Raw genomic sequence first — 22,589 nt, forward strand, 5'->3', positions numbered from 1 at the left:
ATGCTGGGCCTCAAGGCGGCCTTACAAAGTTTAAAATACACATGGGGGGGGAGAACAAAACCATAAACAATTTAAAAAATACACAACAAAATTATAAGACATTAACATAGATGGAGGGCTGGATTATTCTCCAAAGGCCTGCTTGAACAAAAAAGTTTTAGCCTGCTTCCGAAAACCCATCAAGGAGGGAGCCAGTCTAGCCTCCCCGGGAAGAGAGTTCCAGAGCACCGGAGCAGCCACCGAGAAGGCCCTCTCCCATGTTCCCACCAAGCGTGCCTGTGAAGAAGGTGGGACTGAAAGAAGGGCTTCTCCAGAAGATCTCAAAGCACGAGCAGGCTCATAAGGGAGAATACGTTCTTTCAAATAACCCGAACCATATAGAGCTTTATAGGTCATAACCAGCACTTTGAGTTGGACTCATAATCCAACACATCTCAATGGCTGCTCAATGGGGAAGGTGGCTAGAAGGGATGCCATGTATTTGGACTGAGAAATCCAAATAACTCCTGGCTTCAATATTTTCAAAGGGGGGGGGGAACAGACATGACTTTTCTTTGTCCCGGTAGCAGCCACAGTGCAATCTGAAGTCTGTATCACAGCCAACACAAGCCTGCCTAATACCTCCTGCAAAAGAGGGTCTAGAGAGCTCTAACCTGCGAGCGGTTTGGGAGATCTGACCTTCAGCAGCAGAACAGGGGGAATCAGCTTAGATTCAACTCTGCTTAGGATCTGTTGAAAATCCTGTAATGCAGTAAAGCAGAAAGGCAAACCTAAACCATTACATTTCCGAGGTCTGTTGTTTGCTACATTGCATTATTATTATTATTATTATTAACATTTCTATGCTGCCCAAAAGCCAAAGCTCTCTGAGCAGTTTACAAAAGATTAAAAGATTCAAAATCGATATACAAAAAATTTTAAACCATAAAAATGTAAAAACAGTCAGCATACAAAGACAACATTCATTTAAAAACAACTTAGAGCTCTAAGCCAGACTTAAAGATAGAACTGGGGTCGATTAAAACTCAACATATGGTGCTTAATGCCTGGGAGAAGAGTGAAGTCTTGACCTGGCGCCGAAAAATAACAATGTTGGTGCCAGGCGGGCCTTGTCGGGGAGACGATTGAGAGGTCACCACTGAGAAGGCCCTCTTCCTTGTTGCCATCCTCCAAGCTTCCCCAGACACTGAAGTTTTCGGAGCCAAGACTGTTGCACTGTAGTCCAACTCTTCCCACATTAGAGCTGACCATCCAGGTGATCCTATGACTGTGGCACTTCCTCAGTGCCACAATAAAACAAACCCAATTCTGAAAGCCTAAATGTGTCCCGTGCCCAGAGCACCTCATCAGCTCCATGGCACAGAACACACCATGGTATAAAGTTTCACTCGTCTAAATCTAAACCTGGGGTCAGCAATTCAAGCCTTGTGGGCCAAAACAGCCCTGGAAGACGTGCTGAACATCTCCCCTACCCCACTGCTACATCTTTAGTTGAGTGTGGAGTGGCATGTATTAAGAGCACCAAGGGAACGGAAACCGGGGGCATGGCCCACCCTCTCAAAGTTGCCCTCTGGGGAAATTAGTTGCTGACCAGAGTTCTAAACCTTTCAGTAATCCCAGACAGCTCAAAGTCTGGATTACTTACCAACTCTTCAGGGACTGGTCCTGGGATGTCTGCACTCTTTGCCTAAAGAAGCGCAAAAAGTAACAGTTAATATATGTCTGTAGTCCTGCCAAAGGACAAAGTGACCCAGAATACCCTAAGATCATGCTCCCATGAAGTTACTTCAACATTATCTTTTGTTGTCACTGAAAGAAAGTGAAAATAAGCAGGAAGCAGTTATGAATTCCACTTTAAAAGAGGAGCATGTAAGCATCTGGATGGCCAGGGGAGGTAGCTTTACAAAACTTGTTTCGTTCAGGGCTACAAATGGCCAACACAGGTTGAAAACAATAAATAGCTATACAGAGGCCAGCAGACTAGTAAAAACAAAAATGTTTGTCAGTAACTTTTGTGGACTTTAGAAGCAAGCCAAATTAATTTTGAAATGCTTGAGCAGAACTCGACATCTTGGATAAGAGAAGATTGAGGGGAGACATGACAGCATTCTTCAAATACTTGAAAGGTTGTCACACAGAGGATGGCTGGGATCTCTTCTCGATCCTTCCAGAGTGCAGGACACGGAATAATGGGCTCAAGTTACAGGAAGCCGGATTCTGGCTGGACATCACGAAAAACTTCCTGACTGTTAGAGCGGTATGACAATGGAACCAGTTACCTAGGGAGGTTGTGGGCTCTCCCACACTGGAGGCCTTCAAGAGGCAGCTGGACAACCATCTGTCAGGGATGCTTTAGGGTGGATTCCTGCACTGAGCAGGGGGTTGGACTGGATGGCCTTATAGGCCCCTTCCAACTCTACTATTCTATGATTCTATGATTCCAAGGGCAGAGCGATATGTTATCAGACGGGTGGGGCTGACTCTGGAGATGGCAAGAGGTACTTAAACCAGTGTGCCCTGCAAGCCACCGAACTGGTACCAGATATATTATGAGTAGGCCATGGAGCTCCCACTCTGGGGTATCACCTGTTTTACAAACAGACTTGTTGCATCATTTTAACTGCAGTGGCATCCCACAAAGAGTCCTGGGAACTGTAGTCCTGGGAACCTTAAGATCATCTACAGGGGCCCTTCTCCGTGAGCCCCTGCCAAAGGAAGTGAGGCAGGTGGCTACTAGGAGGGCTTTCTCCGCTGTGGCACCCCGGTTGTGGAATGAGCTCCCCAGAGAGGTCCGCCTGGCGCCTACACTGTACTCCTTTCGTCGCCAGCTGAAGACCTTTTTATTCACTCAGTATTTTAACACTTAATTTTAACTTAAATTTAAATTATACTGTTTTAACTCTGTATTTTAACCTTATATCAATTTTGCTGCATGGTTTTATCCTGGTTGTGCTTTTTATATTGTATTTTGTATTTGTATTTTTAACTTGTTGGTTGTTTTATGATGGTTTTAATTTTTGTGAACCGCCCAGAGAGCTTCGGCTATTGGGCGGTATAAAAATGTAATAAATAAATAAATAAATAAATAAATTTGGTGAGGGTGCTGAACATGTTCCGTTAGAGATGTCTAGCTGCTGCAACCTCCTCAAGGAACTCAAATTCCCAGGGTTCTCTGAGGAGCGGGAACGACTGCTCAACCAGACCTACCCATCTGCGGCTTGCGAGGCACACTGGCCTAAGCCCCTCGTGATCTATTCTGAACCCCAGGCTCGATTTTAGAAGGCATGTCCTGCCTGGCCTTTTATACATTGGATAAAAGTGTATCCAATGTATAAAAGCCCTTTTGGGCCACTTCCAACTCTACTATTCTATGATTCTATGTCTCAACAGTGAAAGGGGGAATTTAGGTAACAACCAATTGCCCCAGAAGAATTGTGTCTTCCCATTCCTACCGCAGCGTTCTCCAACAGGGATTGCTGGCTGATCTTTGTCTCCTTGACGAATCCTGGAGCGGAAGGCAGAACTGGTGGTGTGACTGCAACTGTTTGGACATGTTCCACCTCCTTCAGCCAGGAATCCTTAGGCAATCGGTAAATCTCCAGCCAAGCCTCTGAGTTGCCTGCATTGGGAAATCAGAAGAAAGCACATGAAGCAATGGAAAAGGAGAGGAAAGATCTCTCAGTCGGGCAACCGCTCTTGTGAAACACGAGAGCCCGTCTGTCATTTGCAACATGCCACCGAAAGCAAGACCACAGATTCTATCAGTGCCACGTTCCCGATAAGCCTTTAAGTTGTAAGAGAAAAGAATTTCTTACCAAAGTGCAAACAAAAACTCACATGCATTCAAAAAGTGTCAACTTCCCCAGATTTGAAACAATCCTATGCAGAAAGTTTAGGTCCTATTCAGAAGATATGTATCTCAAGAATGCAGTACTGATTTCGTCGCAAAAATTCTGCTACCAAGTCATGAAATTAGCAGATGCATTTCAAGCTACATGCCTAAAGTAGGAATCTTTACTATTATAAGAGCCGTGCTGGATCAGACCAAGGGTCTATCTAGTCCAGCACTCTGTTCACACAGTGGCCAACCAGCTGTTAACTAGGAATCCACAATCAGGACATGGGTGCAACAGCACACTTTCGCCCATGTTCCCCAGCAACTGGTGTATATAGGCTTACTGCCTAGATCCAAATCCGTTCATTATTTTTATGATTCGCAACCCTGGGGCTTGCATATATCCAAACTTATTTCAGTTCTTCATAAAGCAGTGGAAGCATTCCATTATACTAAAGCTAAGAAACCCCCACAGTTTGATAAAGGGTATTTTTTAAAGCTCTTCAGCTTGCTTTTTCTGAATAAGAGTTTCGGACTACTGGAGCCATACATTCCCAGTGCAAATCAAAGGGAGGTGGAATCAGACTCTGCAAGGGACAGAAACGTTATTTAACTTGAGTGGCTTAGGGCACAATCCTACGGTGATAGTCAGTCAGTGGATGCCAAGTATCTTAATGCACAGCAGCTGGAGCACGTGCTCAGCTCCGGGGTCCGATCACCCTGCATTTTTGCTAGACAGATGATTTCACCCCTACTCTCATCCCCTCCCCACTACCAGGACTGCCCCCTTTCCCCCACCTCCGCGCTCAGGTTTCTGAGTGCAGAGAGGTAGCTGGTGTGGTTCTCTCTGCACCAAACAATCCCATTGCCCCTGCCCACCCACCCAGGCCATAGGATTGCTCCCTTAAGGAATGAACAGAAAGGGCTGGTTTACCAAGGTACCAACCACAGGGCCTTTTCAATGGTGGCCCCTATGCGCCTTCTCAAATCCATTTTAAACCTTTCTATGCGCGGTCTCAATATATTTTCGGTTGATATTTTCATGTTTTGCATACCGTGATATGCTAGGGTTTTAACGTGAAAAACTATACATGTTTACTCAGAAGAAAGCCCTCATTGAGTTCAACAGGGAAGTGTGTTTGGGACTGCAACCTATTTCCAAAAGTCGCCTTGTGAGGACTCTCTCCTAAAAGGTGGGATATAAATATCCAAAAGAAATAAAAGAAAAATGTTGTGCCTCCAGGAAAGGTGGGATATAGTATAGACTTTTCATGTTGAAGATTTGGCAGAGCAGGTGGAAAGTGAATCCAGCATCAGCTAAAGCAAATCGGTTGAGGCACATTATAGTAAGGAGGGAGATTCCGAAGGGAAACCTCAAGAATCCATTTTAGTAAATTTAAAAATTGCCATGATCCAGCTTGCAGGTCTGAGCACGTTCGGCCAAATGCTTGACAAAATGTTGGCTGGGACTTGCCTTGCAGCAGGAAACCTGCATAATCACCCCCGTGAGAAAGCTCCACTGCCATGCATGTGTTCCGCTTGCTAATATCTTCCTGGAGAGAGAGAGAGAGAGAGAGAGAGAGAGAGAGAGAGAGAGAGAGAGAGAGAGAGAAGAATAAATATATGGTGGTATGAAAACAGGCTGGGCTTGCTGAGCAGGGATGGCAAGTCAGGCAATCTAACCCTGCACACCTGTTATACAGCGAACAGAAAGACAACTGAGCACAAATAGCCTGAGACGTTTTTGAACGGTGAGAACAAAGGGCTTCAAGGAGGAAGCCTTGGGGAGTGTGGGCGGTGGAAGGTTTTATTCAAGGGATGCATGGAAATCGGATACAAGATGGGCATTAGAAGATCCACGGCTCTACCACTGCTTCCGGGGCCTAAAGTATGAAGTCATTTTAACATTTCAGAGATTGCCTTCTCCCCTGCTAGCCTGCCTTATCACTGAGGTCAACAGACAAGGCACTCCTGGGGGGGGGGGGGGGTCCTGCCCAGACCTGTGGTCCCTTTGGAGCCCACTTGTAGCAGAACATTCAATATATTGGCTCCCTCTCTATAGAACATTATTATTATTAGAATAATATTGATGGCAGGCAGGCACCAGATAAAGACAATTTTTATTTAAACAAGCCTTCTATGACTAACCAGCCACGGTTTTATTAGAATAATTCGATTTTAAAGATTTTAATTATGTATTTTGATTCTGTTCTCTTTTTGTCCTTGTTATTCACCACTCAGGAGTTTTATTGGATGAAGAGCGGTATATAAATCTTATAAATAAATAAATAAATACATTTGGACTTGGCTAAACAACTATGGTGGTCAGTTGCAGAGAAGGACTGCATAGTGGTGGTTGGTTCCCCCCCCCTCCCCACGGTTGGAGAAAGCGGCACCTGTTGAATTTCAGCCTAACAAACAGCTGTTGAAAACACAGGACCTTGATCAGGAAGGAAGAGGGCATTAACCATAAGATAGATCATCAAAACACAATGACCACAAGCTTAAAAATAAAATCCTCAGTGGTAGACTGTAGTGGTCTCCAAAATATCACAAGTCTGAAAATAAGATTTGTGGCTGTTCTGAGGGCAATAGAGCATATGCCAGCAAGAACGGGATTAAAGGTAAGCATAGGAGACTAATAGAAAATTAGTACTCAGAAAGTCTATCAGTCATGGACCTTTAGAGTGTGTGCTTAATGTATGTGTTGAGCCAAAATTAAATGCATTTCAGTCCCATTGATATTGATGGGAGAATTAAGACTGCAACCCTAAATACATTTATTAGGGAATAAGTCCCACACAGGGGCAAATATGCTTAGGATTGTGCCACATCTTTTTTTCCGCTGACATCTATGAGATTTTGAAGTGCTTACGTTTGGCTGGAGCAGGCATAGGGCTTTTTTACATTTAACCTTATTTTATATTCCACCTGACCCTATCAAGATTTACTCAGAGATCTTATTGGATAAAATGAGATCAACTTCCAAGTAGATATGCATAGGATAAGGGCTTTCGGCTACAATTCTAAGCACAGTGTCTTCAGAAATAAGCTCCACTGAAATCCTTCCAAGTAAGCCACGATTAGTACTGATCTGCATGTGAAATTATACGAAGGAACTGAAAGGATATATGAATAATCATATAGTTATAATGGAACGTTTTTCCTCTTACGGAAGGGCCCTTTATTTAAGATTACACCAACATGAGTACAACACCATCCATTTGGATAATTGGGGTTTTCAAAAGGCCAAGGATTGGATAACAGAGATAGATAGATAGATAGATAGATAGATAGATAGATAGATAGATAGATGACTCACCACTTCATTTATGGCTTTTATATGCAAGAGGTTCTCCCTGAAAAAATAAAAAAGACGGGCAAAACCTAGAATACAGAAAAAAAGAGTGATCACATTAGGCTATTTTTTTCCTTCCTGTTCACTGGTACAATGTCAGATACCTTTTGACATATCTTATGAATTTATCAATGTTCCTACTGAGTAGGGTGACCATATGAAAACGAAGACAGGGCTCCTGTATCTTTAACAGTTGCACTGAAAAGGGGATTTCAGCAGGTGTCATTTGTATATTTGGAGAACCTGGTGAAATTCCCTCTTCATCACAACAGTTAAAGTGCAGGAGCTATACTAGAATGATCAGATTTAAAAGTGGGCAGAGCACCTGCAGCTTTAACTGTTGTGATGAAGAGGACCCTTGCAGGATCTCCTTTTTCCTCTTTCTTCTTTTTTTTAAAAAAAACTAAAATCCCAAGATCTGGAGCCTGGTGCAAAGACATACACTTTGCATTAAATAATTCTGAACCCAGTAACTTGTTCTGAGTAGCCCATATGTACCTACCCGGACCTTAAGATCATCTACAGGGGCCCTTCTCCGTGAGCCCCTACCAAAGGAAGTGAGGCAGGTGGCTACTAGGAGGAGGGCTTTCTCCGCTGTGGCACCCCGGTTGTGGAACGAGCTCCCCAGAGAGGTCCGCCTGGCGCCTACACTGTACTGCTTTCGTCGCCAGCTGAAGACCTTTTTATTCACTCAGTATTTTAACACTTAATTTTAACTTAAATTTAATTTTACAGTTTTAACTCTGTATTTTAATCTTATATCAATTTTGCTGTGTGGTTTTATCCTGGTTGCGCTTTTTATACTGTATTTTTTAATTGTGTTTTTAACCTGTTGGATGTTTTATTGTGGTTTTAATTTTTGTGAACCGCCCAGAGAGCTTCGGCTATTGGGCGGTATAAAAATGTAATAAATAAATAAATAAATAAACTGAATGGAACTCATGGTCTTGCCACACAAAACCCCAGTCCTGGTTGAGCTAAGCTTCCTTCATTTCACCACAACAGGGTGGCAGAGACATGGGGGAGTCCAAAATCTATACCGGTCTACTACATATCACCCAGAGATCTATCTTTTGTCCACCCCTGATCGACATCACTGTCTCCCCATAGCTTTCTAAACTATACAAACAGGTAACAGGTACACGTACCCAATTCATCTACCATCCCAAGGAGCTTAGAACCACTGCCAAGGTCTGAAATCCGGATGGTACAAATCTCAAGCTTGGCTGCCTCCCAAGTGCAAAGCTTCTCACACAGGGGTATGCTGAAGACAGAAAGTCCTGTAGAAAGCCCAAGGAAGGCATATCCTCCAGAGGCTGCCATGCAGTTTACCCTTCCCACTACCTGGGAAAATTAAAAATGAAGAGAGTAAAATAACCAGTAATTTCAACATGCAGGGCTGATTTCAAGATAAAAGGAACAGCAATAACTTCAACAGAGAGTCCCCTGCATTCCTTCTGGCTTAAAACTGCCATTCCTGAGGGCATTAGAGAAAGAAACAGCAGGTCTTCCATTGCACTTAGTTACAAAGTTCAGTGGGCTACCAAAGGCATTCTCATGTATTTTGGGTAATACCCAATTTATATTCTGCTGAATTCGATGGGAGTTACTCTAATGTCCTGACTCCCGTTCCTAACCAAACTAGAGTCTGAGGCTAATTTGTCTGGTAATGTCTCTGAATACCTGAAATTGAGCGGACGGCTGGCACAGCGTGCGTGCAAGATTTTGCTCCTTCTTCTCCTGTAGCGGGCGCTTCCCCTCAATAATTTCCCAGGCACGTTCAAACAAAAGTGTCACCACTTTATTGATCATCCGAAAAGGCTGAGGCAAAGAGTCAAGGAATTCAGCAGGGTCTTTTAGGAAGAAATCCTCCTCCTCATCTTTTTTAATCCAGTCCTTTTCAGTGGGTGACGGGATCTCCAGGGGAAGCTTCCGGAGGTAGAAAGGCATCTTCTCACTATTTGTGTTGTTCCTCTACGAACTGGGCATAGCTGTTTGGCTATTTTGAATGTTAAGAAAGCTCTGCAATAAAACATAATCCAATTGTTGGTTTGTTGGTTTGGTTTTTTAAAAAGTCATAGTTAAAGAGAGAACGTTGAGAGGGAAGCAGGCAAAGAATACTTCCGGTCTGCTCATAGAATCATAGAATAGTAGAGTTGGAAGGGGCCTACAAGGCCATCGAGTCCAACCTCCTGCTCAATGCAGGAATCTACCTTAAAGCATCCCTGACAGATGGCTGTCCATTTGCCTCTTGAATGCCTCTATTGTGGGAGGCCACAACCTCCCTAGGTAATTGGTTCCATTATCATACCGTTCTAACAGTCAGGAAGTTTTTCCTGAGGTCCAGCCAGAATCTGGCTTCCTGTCACATGAGCCCATTATTCTATGTCCTGCACTCTGGGAGGATTGAGAAGAGATCCCGGCCCTCATCTGTGTGACAACCTTTCAAGTATTTGAAGAGCGCTATCATGTCTCCACTCAATCTTCTCTTCTCCAGGTTAAACATGCCCAATTCTTTCAGTCTCTCCTCACAGGGCTTTGTTTCCAGACCCCTGATCATCCTGGTTGCCCTCTTCTGAACACGCTCCAGCTTGTCTGCATCCTTCTTGAAGTGTGGTGCCCAGAACTGCACCACCCTAATTTACTCACTCACTCCTTGATGGGCTTTCCAAAGCAGGCAAACACTTGTTTGTTCCAGCAGGCCTTTGGAGAATAATCTGGTCCTCCATCTATGTTAAGGACTTATTTATTTATTTATTTAAAATATTTATATCCCGCCCTATATCACTAAGATCTCAGGGCGGCGTACAGATAAAAACACACAGTATAAAACAATAAATACACACAGTTAAAAACAAATCAAACCATGATCCAAGTTAGAACAATATATAATTTAATGTTTTAATATTGGTTTGTTTTTTTACATTTCTTTTCCTAGGTTTAAAATGTATGTGTTATAAAAATTTTAAGGTCGCCTTGAGGCCCAGTATTGGGCAAAAGGTGGGATACAAATAAATATAATTTTTAATTTTTTTTATGTAATCATGTGTGATAATATGTGTTCGGCTAAAACTCATTTAGGGTAGCCATGAATAAAATTTGTAACGAAACTGAAGTAGAAACCATTATCCACGTCCTGTTTTTTTTGTAGCTTCTATGATGATATCAGAAAAGAGCTGCTACACCCTCTTATACAGGCTTTGCCTGGCCGCTCCCCAGAGACCCTTATGGTTCGCCTCCTCCAGGGCCAAAATCAATCAATCACTATACAGGTTGCCAAGTTTCTGAATCTGGCCCTTCTCATCAGACCACATATGATTGCATGAATTTTCCTCCTATGTTCTGTTCAAGATCTAATGTTAACACATGTCCCATCCTTGCTCTGATCTTACTCCCTTTTACCCTTGATTTTAGTGGTGATGCATTACTAGGGTGACCATATGAAAAGGAGGACGGGGCTCCTGTATCTTCAACAGTTGCACAGAAAAAGGAATTTCAGCATTTGTATATATGGAGAACCTGGTGAAAATCCCTCTTCATCACCACAGTTAAAGCTGCAGGTGCCCTGCCCGCTTTTAAATCTGGTCACAGTATAGCTGCAGTATAGCTCCTGTAGCTTTAACTGTTGTGATGAAGAGGAAATTTCAGCAGGTGCGACATGCATACAAATGACAAATTTCCTGCATTGAGCAGGGGGTTGGACTTGATGGCCTTGTAGGCCCCTTCCAACTCTGCTATTCTATGATTCTATGACCCGGCTGAAATTCTCTTTTCTATGCAACCGTTAAAGATACAGGAGCCCTGTCCTCCTTTCCATATGGTCACCCTAGTATTACTAATTATAAGTTTTATATGCTTAGGTTATCTTATTGACCTTTTGCTTGGAATAACTGTACCTTTCTTTTTCTGGTCTAATGACTGTAAATAAAGGACTGATTGATTGAATAAAATTTGTATTTGTAATAATAATAATAATAATAATAATAATAATAATGACGATATGTTTTATATGCTTAGGTTATCTTATTGACCTTTTGCTTGGAATAACTGTACCTTTCTTTTTCTGGTCTAATGACTGTAAATAAAGGACTGATTGATTGAATAAAATTTGTATTTGTAACAACAATAATAATAATAATAATAATAACATGTTTTAGATGCTTAGGTTATCTTATTGACCTATTGCTTGGAATAACTGTACCTTTCTTTTTCTGGTCTAATGAGTGTAAATAAAGGATTGATTGATTGAATAAAATTTGTATTTGTAATAATAATAACAATAATAATAATGATATGTTTTATATGCTTAGGTTATCTTATTGACCTTTTGCTTGGAATAACTGTATCTTTCTTTTTCTGGTCTAATGACTGTAAATAAAGGACTGATTGATTGAATAAAATTTGTATTTGTAATAATAATAATAATAATAATAATAATAATAATATGTTTTATATGCTTAGGTTATCTTATTGACCTTTTGCTTGGAATAACCGTGCCTTTCTTTTTCTGGTCTAATGAGTGTAAATAAAGGATTGATTGAATAAAATTTGTATTTGTAATAATAATAATAATAATAACAACAACAACAACTCCCATTCATGTCAATGGGTCTACTCTACACAACCTCGGATATAGTACCCAGGATTGCACACACCACCTCCACACAAACGGGGTTAAAGAGCCTAAGAGACCCCCGACTCACAACCCCCGACTCCTTTCCCCCCATCCCCATTCCCCAAACACGCATCTGCTCTTACACGCGCCCGCAACTGCTTCCGGACGTTGATCCGTCGCCATAGCAATCCGGGCCGGAAGCAGGTCTGTTCCGGGGGGCGGGCGCCCGGGAAGGGGGCGTGGCGAGTCCTGGCCCGCCCCCTCACCTGAACGCGGGGCTCCTCCTCCTCCTCCAGCTGTTTGCGGGCGCCCAGGTTCCGGCTGGACGTTCGGAGCGGCTGCTGCAGGTGTCGGTGGCTGCAGGTGGCCATGGAGGCGTTCGTGCACTTCACCAACCAGACCCAGGGCCGGGAGCGGCTCTTTCGGTGAGAGGGGCCGGTCGGTGGACGGTCCTTGGAAGACGGGGCGGCTCGCTTCCATGGGCAGCGGCTCTGCGCTGCTCCTGAGCTGAGACCCCACAACCGCCGCAGCACACTTCAATAAACCCAGTGTTTTTATTATGGTTTTAGCAATGGTGATGGTAATAACAATAATAACAGCAGCCGATGCAGTTCCTTATTATTTATATAGTTATTAACAGCTTAGAGTGTTAATAATGATAACAAAAGTTAATAGTTAAAACCCAAACACAACAGTACACTTAAATAATCTGATTTTTATTATTATTTTAATAATGGTAATGATAATAGCAGCTGATATCGCTGTTATTACATGTATAGTTATTAACAGCTTATAGTGTTGATAATGATAACAAAATTTAATAGTTAAAACCCAACCAAAACAGTACACTTAAAAAATCTGATTTTTATTATTATTTTAATAATGGTAATGATAATAGCAGCTGATATCGCTGTTATTACATGTATAGTTATTAACAGCTTATAGTGTTGATAATGATAACAAAAGGTAATAGTTAAAACACAACCACAACAGTACACTTAAATAATCTGTTTTTTATTATTATTTTAATAATGGTAATGATAATAGCAGCTGATATCGCTGTTATTACATGTATAGTTATTAACAGCTTATAGTGTTGATAATAACAAAAGTTAATAGTTAAAACCCAACCACAACAGTACACTTAAATAATCTGATTTTTATTATTTTAATAATAATTTTTATTATTTATTACATTTATATCCCGCCTTTTTTCCTCCAAGGAACCCAAGGCGGCATACATAATTCTCCTCTACATGTTATCCTCACAACAACCCTGTGAGGTAGGTTGGGCTGAGAGTCTGTGACTGGCCCAAAGTCACCCAGTGGGTTTCCGTGGCCGAGTAGGGATTAGAACCCGGATCTCATGACTCCCAGTCCAACACCTTAGCCACTACACCACACAATAGCAGCTGATATTGTTATTAGTTACTTATATTTGTTATTAACAGCTTATATTGTTAATAATGATAACAAAAGTTAAAACCCAACCACAACAGTACACTTAAACCGATTTTTATTATTTTAATAATGATGATAACAGCAGCTGATATACCCTATTTCTACAATTCTAAGACACCCTTTTTTCCCATATAAACATCTCTAAAAATGGGTTGCGTCTTAGAATCGCGGATGTGTCTTAGGGTGTTTTTTTTCTGTTGGTGGTACTGAAATTAGTGTGCGTCTTACAATCGATGGTGTCTTACAATCGAAGAAATACGGTAGTTTATTGTTATTTTTATTTATATAGTTATTAACTTATATTGTTAATAATGATAACAAAAATGAATAGTTAAAACCCAAACACAACAGTACACTTAAATAATCTGATTTTTATTATTATTTTAATGATAATAATAATAGCAGCTGATATAGTTTATTATTGTTATTTTTATATAGTTATTAACAGCTTATATTAATAACAACAGAAAATAATAACTTTAAGCTCAAACACAACAACAGTACACTTACTGATTTTTATTATAATTGAAATAATGATAACGATAATGATAATAGCAGCAGGTGATACAGTTTGTTGTTATTATATATAGTTATTAATGGCTTATTTTGTTAATAGCGATAACAAAAATTAATAGAATGAAATCATGTGTGGTTATATAATAACATCAGAAATCAATAGAACACAATTTTATTTAGTAATAGTAATAATAGCAACAGAAATTAATAGAACATAATCATGTTTAGTAATAATAATAATAGAAAATCAATAGAACATCATTGTATATAATAATAATAATAATGAATATAACATCAGCTGGTACTTGATGGGACTTTAAAGTTTCTCGCACAGGGAAGAGACTGCCTGAAGCCTCTCTGAATGAGTTGCTGCTCTGCTCTTTGCCCCTCTCCAGTCAAATGCCCCGTCCTGGTTGGTGACTCATGAAGAAAATGAGAGCCAGTGTGACATAGGGTTTATAGTATTCATCTAGGAGTGTGGAGACCCAGTTGCAAATCCCCACTCAGACCTGAAGCTCACTGGGTATCCTTAAGCCAGTCACTCTCTTTCAGTTTATTACAGTTTAACCTATCTTGCAGGGTTGCTGTGAAGATAAAATGGGGTGGGATGGAGAGCTATGTATGCCCTATCGCCTGAGTTCCTTGTGGTAATGGCAGGATATGGATGGCATCGGTAACAACTTTTGCCCCTATCAGCAGCTCATTGCAGCAAATGAGCAGCTAATAAGTGTTTATCCTTCCGTGCTGTGAAAAGCTTCATCTGCTGATTTCTGCAGATCATCCCACGGAGGGAATCCAGGACAGCCTGTTCTGTTTTGTTTCTGGTAGGTTGGTAAGCGTAGTCTGATGCATTGCCTTTCTGCTAATTTCCTCTGCAGTTAGCATTTTTCATGTAACATGGGTTTAGGAATCCTGTGTGCGCTACAGAGTAATTTGTTCCACTCTGAGCTAGCAGCTCTTAAAGGTTAGAATTAGAAAGCCATATGGCACACCCCAGTATGTGCCCACCAATATGGCAAATAGCACATGGAGGATTTTCATCACAAAAATGGCATGGGAGGGAAGGGTTAAGCCCTTTCCCCAGAAATGCTATCCCAGTCCAAATGTGAGGAGGGATGCGGCTGCCATTAACCATCTTAGGGAGCAACCCTATGACCCCTCGTCATCACCTGGGGGGCTATATCTTGGGTCAGAGATACGACCTCCCCCACATTCTCGCAGCCAACATGGAGAGAACCACACTGGCTACCCTCCGAAGTTGGAAAAGCGACCTCAGAGTGGGGGGAAAGGACACATTTTAGGGAGAGGGGATGGGGGGAGATGGGGGAAGCCAGGATACGAGCTGTCCTTCTCTTCCACTCTGAAACGCCCCAGCTAGATGGGCAAAAAACCCGTCTAGCAAAAAATCAAGGCAGGAAGACAAAGAGGTAAAAATTGCTTCCACTACAACCTGCATTGGTTGTTCAGGGTCTTCTAATCATCAAAAGTGCAACTGATAAGATTGTGTCTTTAAAGACCCGCAGGAGACCCTGTTCTTGGACCTAAAGCAGGATCCTAACTTAGACCAAAGCTTCCAGTTAAAAGGATCAGGTACAATTTTTTTAATTATATCTCACCATTCTGCCAAAAAAATGGCAGTCAAGGCAGCTAACAATAAATACAGGTGAAAACAAAAGCGAATTGAAACATAACATAAAAACAAACAATTTAAAAACACAACAATAAAAGAAATAAACAGCACCCAACCAATTAAACCCCGCTTCAGAAACAGACCAGTTTATGGGCCAAAGGCCAGGCTGAATAAAAACATGCTTGCCTGCAGGTAGAAGGACAGCAGAGAGGGGGCCAAGCTGGCCTCCCTTAGCAGGGAGTTCCAGAGTCTGGGAGCAGCCAGCAAGAAGGCCCTCTCTCACGTCCCCACCAAACATGCCTTTAAGGGCAGCGGGACCGAGAGAAGGGTCTTCCCCGAAGGTCTTAAAAAACTTGGGCAGCGTGGCATGGGAACAAATGATGGGCAAGACATTTGAGCTGCTGTCAGTTGAATTAGATGATTCTGCCAGTGTTCCTTTGGAGGAAAAAGGGGGAAAAAGAAACTTGAGCATCACTAGTGTATTATGACAGATAGTTATGAAAGAGAGAGAGAGGAGTAATACCATTGTACGTGGTGGATTACAAAGTAATGAAAGCAACACCAACAAAAGAAGACTTTGCCCCAAGGGGCTTACAATCAAAATGTTGCTAGTGAGAGGCGAAGGGTAACAAAGAATGAAGGTAAGCACATGCAATGGCTTGTGCATGTCTCAACAGTCAACTGTATTCTTGGTCCTTGGCTGCTCATGATCACACGTGCTTGTTGCATGTCCTGTCTTCAAGTATTGCATGCTGCATGGAACCTCATTGCCGTGGTTTTCAAATTGTGTTGTTTGTGGTAACAGTGGAGGGAGGAGGAGGATTCATGAGGGAAGGCTTTCAGCAGGACTGGTGAAGGGGCTCGACTCCCCCTCTCATCTCACTCTGCTGGAAATATAAAACAATGAAATCCGCAATAGAAATACAGAGAGTTACAAATACAATCTTCTTCTTTTTAAACACCAGTTAAAAATAACCCCAGCAGGCTTAAAGGCCTGCAAAGGCTTGGTGGCAACAGTTGGGTAGGCTTAAGGACCTTGGAGGGATAGCAGAAAAAAGGGGGGGTGGAAAAAGCTCCCCCCCCCCAATTTTGCAAAAATCCCTTCGGGGGGATTGTTTTTTCTGGCTTTCCCTCTATTTTTCCTGTTGTTTTTTCTGGCCTTCACACTTCTAAGCTCAAAACCTAGACCCCCTTCTAAGAAAAAAGTGTTTCTGCTGCAGCAGCTGAAGGAAGTTAAGAAAGACCCACAAGGCTCCTCTCGTTTGTCTCAATGAAACACTTGTTTGGGATGTACAAATTGTTTACCAGGAAAAAAAAGTCACTTCTGTGGCACTGGAGGCATTATTATTATTATTAATACATTTATATCCCCACCTTTTTTCTTACAAGGAACCCAAGGCAGCATACATAATCCTCCTCCTCTCCATTTTATCCTCACAAGTTCAATCGCAGCTTTTAAAGCTCAGCTAAAAACTTTTCTTTTTCCTAAAGCTTTTAAAACTTGATTTTGTTCTGACTTTTATACTGTTAGTTTTACTCTACCCTGTGCCTGTTTGGTGCATTCTCTTCCCCTTCTTATTGTTTTATTATGATTTTATTAGAATGTAAGCCTATGCGGCAGGGTCTTGCTATTTACTGTTTTACTCTGTATAGCACCATGTACATTGATGGCGCTATATAAATAATAATAATAATAATAATAACAACCCTGGGAGATCTCTTGGGCTGAGAGTCTATGACTGGCCCAAAGTCACCCAATGGCTTTCCATGGCCGAGTGGGGACTAGAACCCGGATCTCCCGACTCCCAGTCCAACACTTTAGCCACTACACCACACTGGTCGGTAGAATGAACTTTCTGGTCACTGCTGGCCACCTGCCAAGCATGTTTGCAGACTCCTGTAGACCAGCTTCCATCAAAGACAGTGGGCCTTCTGCTAATTCTCTTCCCCTGCAGTGCAGAGCTGCAAGAGCGCATTGGGCCTGTTCTCTCCAGTGTGCTCCTGGTTCATGTGAAACGGCAAGGTCTTAGCATGAGTACGCATGGCAGGGCTATATTGTGAGCAATTGCACCCGAGTAGAAGGTTCTTCCGGTCTTTTTGGTGCTGCCAATATACATATAATAACGCCACGATTTCATTTTGGGATGTCTCGGCCTTCTTCCACTGCGAAAGGCCTGCCTTGCCTGTTATGTGAACAATGCTCTTCCTATTTTCCCCCTCCCCTCTCCAGAGCCACTCAGTATTCCTGCATGCTGCTTAGCTATCTGTTAGAACATAAGCCTGGCCAAGAGCAAGTGGTCACCAAGCTCAAAGATCTGGAGTCAAGCATGAGTTCAGGCCGCAAGTGTAAGTACATGCAAAAAGGGAAAAGAGGGAGGCTTCTTGTACTGCAAATGTACAAAAGCAATACGTAACAGAAATAGGCAGCCCAGTTCGGATGTCACAGCAACCCAGGGCTTTTCAAAACTTTGGGCTGTTGTGAACGAAGTGGGAGTAAGAGACTGGTTTAAATTTTTGCGAACCGCCCAGAGAGCTTCAGCTATTGGGTGGTATAAAAATGCAATAAATAAATAGCACAGGGATGCTCTATCCATGGGTCGTTAAGTGTGAGATGTTGGAGGAGAAGCGACCCAGAGTTGGAAGCAACTATGAGTTAGGTTAAAACTTTGGGTTGTCTCTCCCCGAACAAGCCAAAATTCCTGGTTCGCACATTGCGCTTAACAACCCAGCATCAGAGCGTCCCTAGCTTGTTCAGCTCCTCCAGCGTGCAGCAGGAGCAGTCAGGTGGTGTGAACCAGCACGTGTACTCGCTCCCTTTTCATTCTTGACAACCCAGGGGTTTAGCATGTCAGCACGGTGCAATGTGTTTTGTTTTATGTAAATTAGTTTCATCAACATCCACGTCGACGAAACACTTCTAATCCTGTACTGGTACATCTAATCTTATACTGGTACACTCCAGTATTTAACGAACAGAGTCCATTTTTCAGTGAGTCCATATCAGGAGCACAGCTCTAGATTCTCTGTGAACGAGGCCCATTAACATGTCCTCTCTCGCACTTCTGATTAGACATTCTTTGACCGGAAGACCCAAGACCTCAATACATTCTTGAAGGCGAGAAGTCATTTTTTTCCCTTTCTAGAAAGAAAGAAAAAACCTCCATGAAATGTATATTGTAAATTTGCTGGGGGTGGGGGGATGGTGTTGCACTGGCAACAGAAAAATGTCTGTCAGTGATTGGCCCAGCTGCTGACCTGTCACAGAGTTACTGGGCAATCAGGAGGGCCTCAGGGTGCTATTGGCTGAGCCACTCTGCTCCTAGAAAAGGCAGGCAGAAGAAGATATCTTCAGCTCTGTTATTGCCAAAGGCGACTTAGTAGCCAGTGGAATTCTAAAAGGGCTCTCTTGGCTTTTCAGCGTCCATAAACGTGGTGTCTTAATCGCTGTGGGTTCTCTTTCAGTGTTCAGGCTTGGCAATATGGTGCACGCCATCGTGGCAGTCAGACAGGCCACCCAGATACCAAATGTGGTTCCCTGCGTCTGCCTGATGGCCTCCAACCTGAACCGTGCCCTGTACTTCATCTGTGACACCGTCCTGTGGGTGAGGAGCGTGGGCCTTGTCTCTGATGTCGACAAGAAGAAGTGGCGCGGCTGGGCGACCAAATGCTATTACTATTCCCTGGTGATCAGCCTGGCCAAGGATTTGTATGAGCTCTGCTGGCGCATGGAGCTGACGGCACGCACGAGGAAGCCCGAAGAAGGCTTGTCTCCTTGTGGCCAGCGACTCCAGAGTGTGGCTTCCCTGGCAACCAGCGGGCTGCAGCCTTTTCTCCTGCTGCTCTGCCTCACGCTGAAAAACCACCCTCCCCTGTTGCTTGACGCGGTGAAGAACCTTTGTGATCTCTCCAGTCCATTGGACAGGCTGGGAATCTACAAGACCAACGCTGGAGTCATCGGACTCTGTGGTCTTCTGTCCTCTGTGGTGGGGATCCTCACCGTCGCCAGGCCTGACCTGAGGCTGAAGCATTGACTTAGTGTCTTCTCTGGAGGGTCACATTGGGTAGAATGACACATTAAGCCTGTTGGGCTTCCTCTCCAGAAAGCTTGTTCTTTGCAACTGGGTTCATTTCCTCCTCTTTCCTCATGCCGCCATACATCGAGGTGGTCATTGATGGAGGTCATTGACATCTTGTAAAAGACTGAGCCAGATTTCCGTGGGACTGCACAACAGCGAAAACGAAATTGTGCAGATCTTTCACTTGTCAAGATTTGGGTCTAAATGTAGCAGGGGAATGATGTACATTGGAAAACGTTGTGCCTGGCTCAGGCTTCAGCTAAGGGCAGTCAAAAAAAAAAAAATATCTGAGACTTAACGTTGGTTTCAAAGTGGGATTGCTTCTCAGGCCGTGTTCACTGTCGCCTCTGACCTTGTTTTGCAAGGGTATTTTTAATTTTCATGGCATTGTTTCAAAAATTTGCAAAACCCTATTTGACCATGGGACAAAAGAGATATGTGTGCCCCATGGGAAGCAAAGCCTTGTTAAAAACAAAACAAAGACTTCTGTCTTTGACCTTCTTTTATCCCAGTCTTATTTCTAGTCGCTTTGAATTTTATTTAATTTATTTTTTAAAACACAGAACTTATTTCATCCTTAGCAAATTAAGACGAACAGAAGCAGCATGAGCTTATAGCTGCTTATGGCCAGTGGGAAAGTCACTTTTCCGAAGTCATTGGCCGGAATCACACAACACCCTAACCTGAGTGTGGGTTGTTATTGAACTGTGGGTTATCTTGCTGTCTGAACACAGCCTGTTTTCCACAGGGTGGCTTGTTAACCACCCTGAACAATCCGACAACAAACCATGGGTTCTCAATGTGGTTTGTTTGAGAAAAATAAGCTACAATGCATGGTTAACAAGCCACCCTGGGGTAAACGCACTGCATTCAGAAAACACGAAACACTCAGTGGTTGAGTGTGGGTTAGTGTGTTGTGTGAACCCAGCTACCAGATGCAAATTTTCCCTGTAGGGTTGCTTTCAGGACATTGTTGAGTTGATTGTAGTGTGTGTGTGTGTGTGTGTGTGTGTGTGTGTGTGTGTGTGTGTGTGTGTGTGTGTGTGTGTTTGTTTCTCCAATCAGCACGATTGAGTGCATGCATATGATGTAAAGGACTACATGTTTTGCAGCAATAGGGACAGGTTGCCCTGTTTCTAAAGTTTTGCAAAGCCTCATGAACCAATTCTAAGGGCCTGAGGAACAGCCTGAAACAGAGGAGTGCATTGGAAAGTTGTACCAGCAGCATTTTGTCCTGGAGAGTTCTAGACAAACAGGTTTAGCCTTTAGCAAGCTAGGGATTCATGGATCTAAAAGAAAAAACATCCTGGGGGCATAGTAGAATTGTTTTGTCTTTTTCCCCCTCCAAAAAAGAGAGGTGGGTTTGATGTATTGGGACCCAATGTGATGTAGTGCATACAGTGCTGACTTTGGAATAGTAGGGTTGGGGTCCAAATCCCAACTCAACTATGCAGCTTTCTATGAGGCTTTTCAGCTATGGGGCGGTATATAAATTTAATAAATAAACACAGTGTTGAAACACTTCCAACTACAATAAAGGAGCAGTAAAATGGAGTGGTGTAGCTAGTTTTCTTACAGCCCAGGGAAAGTCTGGGTGAACAAACCTGTCTTCAGGAGGCATTTAAGAACATAAGAAGAGCCCTGATGCTGGATCAGACCAAGGGTCCATCTAGTCCAGCACTCTGTTCACACAGTGGCCAACCAGCCATCGGCCAGGGGTGAACAAGCAGGACATGGTGCAACAGCACCTTCCCCACCCATGTTCCCCAGCAACTGGTGCACACAGGCTTATTGCCTCAAATACTGGAGATAGCACACAACCATCAGGGCTAGTAGCCATTGATGGCCTTTGCCTCCAGGAATTTTTCCAACCCTCTTTTAAAGCCATCCAGATTGGTGGCCATCACCACATCCTGTTGTAGTGAGTTCCATAACTTAGCTATGTGCTGTGTGAAGAAGTACTTCCTTTTATTTGTCCTGGATCTCCCACCAATCAGTTTCATGGGATGACTCTGCGTTCTAGTATTTTGAGAGAGGGAGAAAAATGTCTCCCTATCCACACTCTTCGTACCATGCATAATTTTGTACACCTTTAAAAGATGCCACATTTTCTGCCTCTCGAATGATAAGAGGGAGGGTTTTCCAAATGTTGGGTGTCACCACAGAGAAGTCCCGCCATCAGGGTACTTCATGGAGACATGCCGTTTGTTTTGAAATAACCAGCAATGACCAGCAAGACCTCTTCTGCTGGTCTTAAACGTCACCTGGGTATGTATAAGGGAAAACAGGCATGCTATGTACCCTGGTCCCAAGTTGTTTAGAACATTACATGACCCTGAACGTGGCTTAGTAGCTAATAGGTTTTAGCCTAATCAGATTCATCAGGGCCAGATCTACACCTTGTGTCAAATCATTATGAATGTGGAATAAAAACCAGGATATAACTCTATGGAAGTGGTATATAGAATGTGGATTTTGCCCCAATAGTTATCAGTTGCACTTCCATAACGCTATAAAGCAGTAGTGTAGGTCTAGCCCAGGAGTCTCAGGAATAAACTGTTTTATAGGCCCCTTCCAACTCTGCTATTCTATGATTCTATGAATACCTCTTGCTTTCATTCTCACTCTCATATATCAACTGCAAAGGTAGGTTTTAGGTTTATTGTGAAATTTCTTTGGTCTCATGTTCAATTGATATGTAAACTGCAGTGGGCTCGTTCAACCCCTCTTCGAACTAGGACAAGGATCACTTGTGCTGGGACTGATTTATTTATTTATTTAGACGTATTTGAATCCAGTCTGTGCCTAGTATAGGTTCCTTGCCAAGTGACCAGGCTGTTCTGTTGGACTGGCTGCTGCCCTTTGCCCTGCTGACTGGAAGGAGCGAGTGATTCATTCCCAGGCTTAAGGAAAGAGTTTCCACTGAGTTACAGCTCCTTTGCTTTTTGCCTACATTGGTGGCAATAATGAATTGGGGTGAAAGAAGCAGCCGAAAGAAAGAAAGAAAGAAAGAAAGAAAGCTACACAGTGCTTTACGGAGACTTGGGCTCTTAAGAATCTAGAGAATAAGGCTTAACATTAATTGTTCACATACCTGG

At 42.8% G+C, this 22,589-nt stretch overlaps 2 protein-coding genes across 3 annotated transcripts in view; one reads left to right on the plus strand and one right to left on the minus strand.

Annotated features, from left to right (window-relative positions):
- The window catches only part of WDR93 (WD repeat domain 93), a 35,440-nt gene extending 23,439 nt beyond the window's left edge, over positions 1-12,001 (minus strand). Inside the window, exons 1-8 of the mRNA XM_063142575.1 lie at positions 11,952-12,001; positions 8,877-9,215; positions 8,342-8,537; positions 7,158-7,222; positions 5,310-5,388; positions 3,453-3,619; positions 1,646-1,687; positions 654-741 (exon numbers count right to left, since the gene is read on the minus strand). Coding sequence (XP_062998645.1) covers positions 654-741; positions 1,646-1,687; positions 3,453-3,619; positions 5,310-5,388; positions 7,158-7,222; positions 8,342-8,537; positions 8,877-9,143 — 904 coding nt within the window. The 5' untranslated portion in view covers positions 9,144-9,215; positions 11,952-12,001. The remainder of the gene's footprint in view (positions 1-653; positions 742-1,645; positions 1,688-3,452; positions 3,620-5,309; positions 5,389-7,157; positions 7,223-8,341; positions 8,538-8,876; positions 9,216-11,951) is intronic.
- Positions 12,002-12,123: 122 nt separating this feature from the next.
- On the plus strand, positions 12,124-20,452 carry PEX11A (peroxisomal biogenesis factor 11 alpha). Of its 2 annotated transcripts, XM_063142283.1 has the most exons (4): positions 12,172-12,233; positions 14,562-14,609; positions 17,646-17,761; positions 18,878-20,452. In XM_063142283.1, the coding sequence occupies exons 3-4, from the start codon at positions 17,665-17,667 to the stop codon at positions 19,444-19,446; spliced, it is 666 nt and encodes a 221-aa protein (XP_062998353.1). In that variant the 5' UTR covers positions 12,172-12,233; positions 14,562-14,609; positions 17,646-17,664; the 3' UTR covers positions 19,447-20,452. The 2 variants fall into 2 exon arrangements, with proteins under 2 accessions (XP_062998352.1, XP_062998353.1); XM_063142282.1 differs by lacking the exon at positions 14,562-14,609 and having other exon boundaries at positions 12,124-12,233.
- Positions 20,453-22,589: the final 2,137 nt, after the last annotated feature.

Source organism: Elgaria multicarinata, chromosome 16, assembly GCF_023053635.1.
Source record: "Elgaria multicarinata webbii isolate HBS135686 ecotype San Diego chromosome 16, rElgMul1.1.pri, whole genome shotgun sequence".
In the NCBI taxonomy this organism is placed as follows: Eukaryota; Metazoa; Chordata; class Lepidosauria; order Squamata; family Anguidae; genus Elgaria; species Elgaria multicarinata.